The sequence below is a fragment of the Populus euphratica genome, unplaced genomic scaffold (genome assembly GCF_000495115.2).
Source record: "Populus euphratica unplaced genomic scaffold, PopEup_1.0 scaffold45.1, whole genome shotgun sequence".
NCBI lineage: Eukaryota > Viridiplantae > Streptophyta > Magnoliopsida > Malpighiales > Salicaceae > Populus > Populus euphratica.
In genome coordinates this window covers 1,469,493-1,473,756 of record NW_011499886.1, presented here as the reverse complement: position 1 = coordinate 1,473,756, position 4,264 = coordinate 1,469,493, and the positions used below count along the sequence as shown (strand labels likewise).

Sequence of the window (4,264 nt, the reverse complement as noted above, 5' to 3'; positions counted from 1 at the left end):
AACCTCAGTTCCAGATTTGCCTATCAAAGTTAGAGCTTTTGGATATTTTCAGCAATAGAAAAGTATTTTTTTAGTTTTATTTTTTAATAAAAATATTAAAAAATTATTTGTTGAAAACATATAATACTTTTTTCATTAAAAAAATCAAAGTCATCTTAATATTTTTTACTTATGATAATATATTTGAAAAATATTTACTCTATTTCATGAGAATGTTATACTTGTTAATTTTAAAAAGAAAATATTTTATATTATATTTATAATAAAATAAACAAATTTATGATACTAACTAAATATGAAAATATAAAAGAAAATAATTTTAATAATTTACATTGATAAAAATTACTTGTATATAAAATTAAAATAATGTATTATACATTATAGATAACCTCTAAAACATGTCTTTGTGATTAAAAAAATAAATAAATAAACAAGTTTTTTTTTTTTGAAAATATTGTATTTGAATATAAAGTTCTAGTTTTTCCCTTTTCTGATCTTATTTTTCTAAAACATTAGAGTATCAAATAGTCCCTAGAAGTTTTTAACATGTCAAAACAGTCCAATTTCGTAAAAAACCTTTTGCAAAATCTCATGTATTTTTTACCAAACGAATATAACAATTTTAATTAAAAAAATCAAACCAAAACACAATTACTTCTCTAAATAATCATAGCCCATTAAATTTTAAACACTCAGCCCATTCAAATTAATTTTGTTAGCCCAATAGAATGATTTATAATCTCAAACCGAGTGGCCTTACCTATGGATCTCCCCGCTCTGTTTCGTGCTGCTGCTCCTCCCAACATTCCCCCACTTCACTCCGCTCCACCCCCAAGGTACGAACAACACACTGTCTCTCTCTCTCTCTCTAGCAATTCTTCGAACAGATTGCGGGCTTGCTGATTTTCTTGTTTTTCTCTACTTCTTTTATATTACGTTGTTGATTCTTGTATTTTTTGCAGGGGTAATTACATCATTGAGAAAGACAATAATATTGCCATTGAAGGTAGGAATTTGAACTTCTCAATCAAAACAAGGAAAGGGGATTTAGTTCCCATTCTTAAGGACTGTTCTCTTAGGATTCCATCTGGGCAGCTTTGGATGCTTCTTGGACCGAATGGGTGTGGAAAATCTACCCTTTTGAAGGTAACTTCAACTTTTACTTTGTTCATTCAAAAAGGTTAAATCTTGGTTTTAAGATGCTGAAGAAGGAAAGAGATGATGGGTTTTCTATATTGTGAATTAGACAGATTCTGGCTGGTCTTTTGAACCCAACTAGTGGAACCTTGTATCTGAAAAGGCCTAAGAGCTTTGTTTTTCAGAATCCAGACCATCAGGTTAGTTTTTTCCTCCTTTAAACTAGTGTACATGCTGATTTTGTTCCTTTCTCTGAGCGCTTTAGAAGAGACGTTCTGTTATTTTACATGGAAGAACTTGTATAATACCTGTCATAGATGTTTGCTTCAAATATATTTTTTCCCTTTCATTTCTTGATTTCTGAGATATTTAGACCATTTTATTTGTTGACAAAGCTGGAATAGCTCTGCAACATTGTTTCTTTAGAATATGATTATCTAATGATGATTTATTACTGTTGTTGTCAATCCCATTTCCTACTACTTCATAGAGCCTCTAATGTGTATCCTACCTCTTATTTCGACAATTGCCTTTTTTGTTATTAATCCACCAAGGGAAAACATTTTAAAAGTTTTTCTTTCTAAAAATAATTCCCCAAAAGATCCTGTGTGGAGGTTAACATTAGTTTCTTGTTTAGAGAAAAATAAATGCTAAACAACACATTGTTTATAATTTGCGCCAATCCTAGTTATATTTTTGTTTTAATTTTGACTGGTTTGGCATGCCTGCTCCCTTTATAACATGTGGTTTTGTTTCTCACGTTATGCACTATATTTTTAGTGAAAATAAGCTTTCTTTGTCACTATCTTGCTGTCTTTTTCTGGCTAGCAAGGAAGATAGAAGAAAAATAAATGGTAGAAGAAAATTTGAATATTCTTCTTCTGTTTGTATCCATGAAAGATCATTGGAGGACAGAAATTTAGAAATGAACAGTCTTTGTCTGATTGTCAAAATTTTCACCCATCCATAAAAATCTGTTGCAAATTCTCCACGCATCCATAATAATCTATCTTAAATTTTCACATCTTTTGAGAAGGTTCATAAGCACCCTTTCTGACATAATTGCCAGGTTCTTTCTTTTGTACATCAAACAGAAGAAATGAGAAGAGATAAAGAGATGTTCTCCCTATTGTCATTAATCAAAGGAGTTTTTCTTCTGCAGGATGCATAGCATCAAAAAATTTATTGAGAAGTGACTTAAAAAATTCAATCTGGCGGTAGAATGAAATTTCTTCTCAAATTCATTTACTCATTATAGCTCCTTTTCTTGTAATTTTATCAAGGGCACTTTTCCTATCAGCTTCTGTTAGTGTTGGTTCACTGTAAAGTACTGCAAAAATTCATTTTGATTGGTTTCCACTTTCCATTGAAGATAGCTCAGTTTAATATGAAACGTTATGCAATTTCATGAGCTACATGATTTAATAGTGTCAAATATGCTTTACATTGCCATCTCTTGAATATTCTTCCATAAAAATGTAGTTACTTTATATATCATCTCTATGACCTGCTTTCCAGCAGACAACAAAAAAACTTTGTGCCAATATTTGCATTTCTTATTTTGTTCTTTAACATACTTTTTATTGTACCCTTGCAATTCTACCTTTAAAGTTAACGCGTAACTACAAAATTATGAAAAATGAGATCTGGTACTTACAAAATTTGATAAAGGCGACATCCTTTTTAATTGCAGGTTGTGATGCCTACAGTCGAAGCAGATGTATCATTTGGCCTTGGGAAGTTGAACCTGACTGAGGATGAAGTTAAGTGCACGGTGTCAAAAGCTTTGGATGCTGTGGGAATGTCTGCCTACATGCAAGTAGGGTCATGAACCATATAACTTTCAAGACATATCTTAACTACATGTTTCTTGCATAATCACCTTCTTCTGCCCTCATCAGAGGCCAGTTCAAACTCTCAGCGGTGGTCAGAAACAAAGGGTTGCGATTGCTGGTGCTCTAGCTGAAGCATGTAAAGTGCTCTTATTGGATGAGCTAACAACATTCTTAGATGAAACTGATCAGGTATATTAGTTGCTGTACAATTTAGCTGTTTTGATGATTAATGATGTCGGATAATAACAGAGATGAAGCAGTCAGGTAGGAATTGGCATTTAACATTGTAGATGTAGGTTCTTTCAGAGTAGGGTAGGTGAGGCAGTGTTGTCTATTAGCATCACCACCTCAAGGATTGGTGCAACAGAGAGTGCAGTGGACAATCTTGACAAATGTGAATGTTGTTGTAGGCGAGGACCTTATTAGTACTAGTAGTAATGGAGGATTTGACTGAACATTCCCAGTGATGAGGACTGATGCTTTCTACTACTACTATTACTCAAATGGGGAGTGTCTTAGGAATTCTTGGGGAGTACAACAACATAGCATGTCTTTGACTGAACATTCCCAGTGATGAGGACTTATGCTTTCTACTACTACTATTACTACTACTACTCACATGGGGAGTGTCTTAGGAATAATTGGGGAGTACAACAACATAGCATGTGAGGTTTTAGAGTGAAGCTCTCAAGGAATGCAGAAGGATCCTTAATGAGGTAATGAATGGCAGTGGTAAGATACTTCGCCATTCAGATCTTGCTAAGCCTCTAGCATGCCAGTGGTAAGATAGGTGTCATGCATCTAAAATTATCATCGCTACATTCTCAAGCTTTTTCAAGAATAGTTAATGAATGTCACCTTGGGCCAACCTTACTAGACCTGCTTTGAGTTCACCAAATCAAGTCTCTTTGTGCCAGGGTCGGGCAAGTGTTTGACTTGTTAGCGCAACCATATGAATATTTCCTGATCTTTGGGCTAACAGGATGCTGAGGGAGACTTAGTTTGGTGGGCTTAGAGAGGGACCTATTAAAATTGCCCGAGTTGACATGAACCTTTCTTGAATGAGCTTGATAACGCAAGGACACGTGGTGCCTATCCTACCATTGGCACACCTGGCTTGACCTCTACAGTCGGGTATCATCCCTACCACTATAAATAATCCGTCTAGTTTGTTCTGACTATTCCTTTACTTGAGAGCTCTCTCCCTCGCACTTTCTCTCTCTACGTTACCTTTTTTGGCTAATTGTTCCTCTGGGCTGTTGTGCTCCACAAATTTTACTAGGAAACACCCC

General features: G+C 34.4%; 1 protein-coding gene across 1 annotated transcript; it reads left to right on the top strand.

Annotated features, from left to right (window-relative positions):
* Positions 1-745: 745 nt before the first annotated feature.
* Positions 746-3,454, top strand: LOC105130403 (ABC transporter I family member 10, chloroplastic-like). Its single transcript, XM_011032892.1, has 6 exons — positions 746-836; positions 963-1,146; positions 1,251-1,337; positions 2,831-2,956; positions 3,039-3,161; positions 3,383-3,454. The coding sequence occupies exons 1-6, from the start codon at positions 763-765 to the stop codon at positions 3,437-3,439; spliced, it is 651 nt and encodes a 216-aa protein (XP_011031194.1). The 5' UTR covers positions 746-762; the 3' UTR covers positions 3,440-3,454.
* Positions 3,455-4,264: the final 810 nt, after the last annotated feature.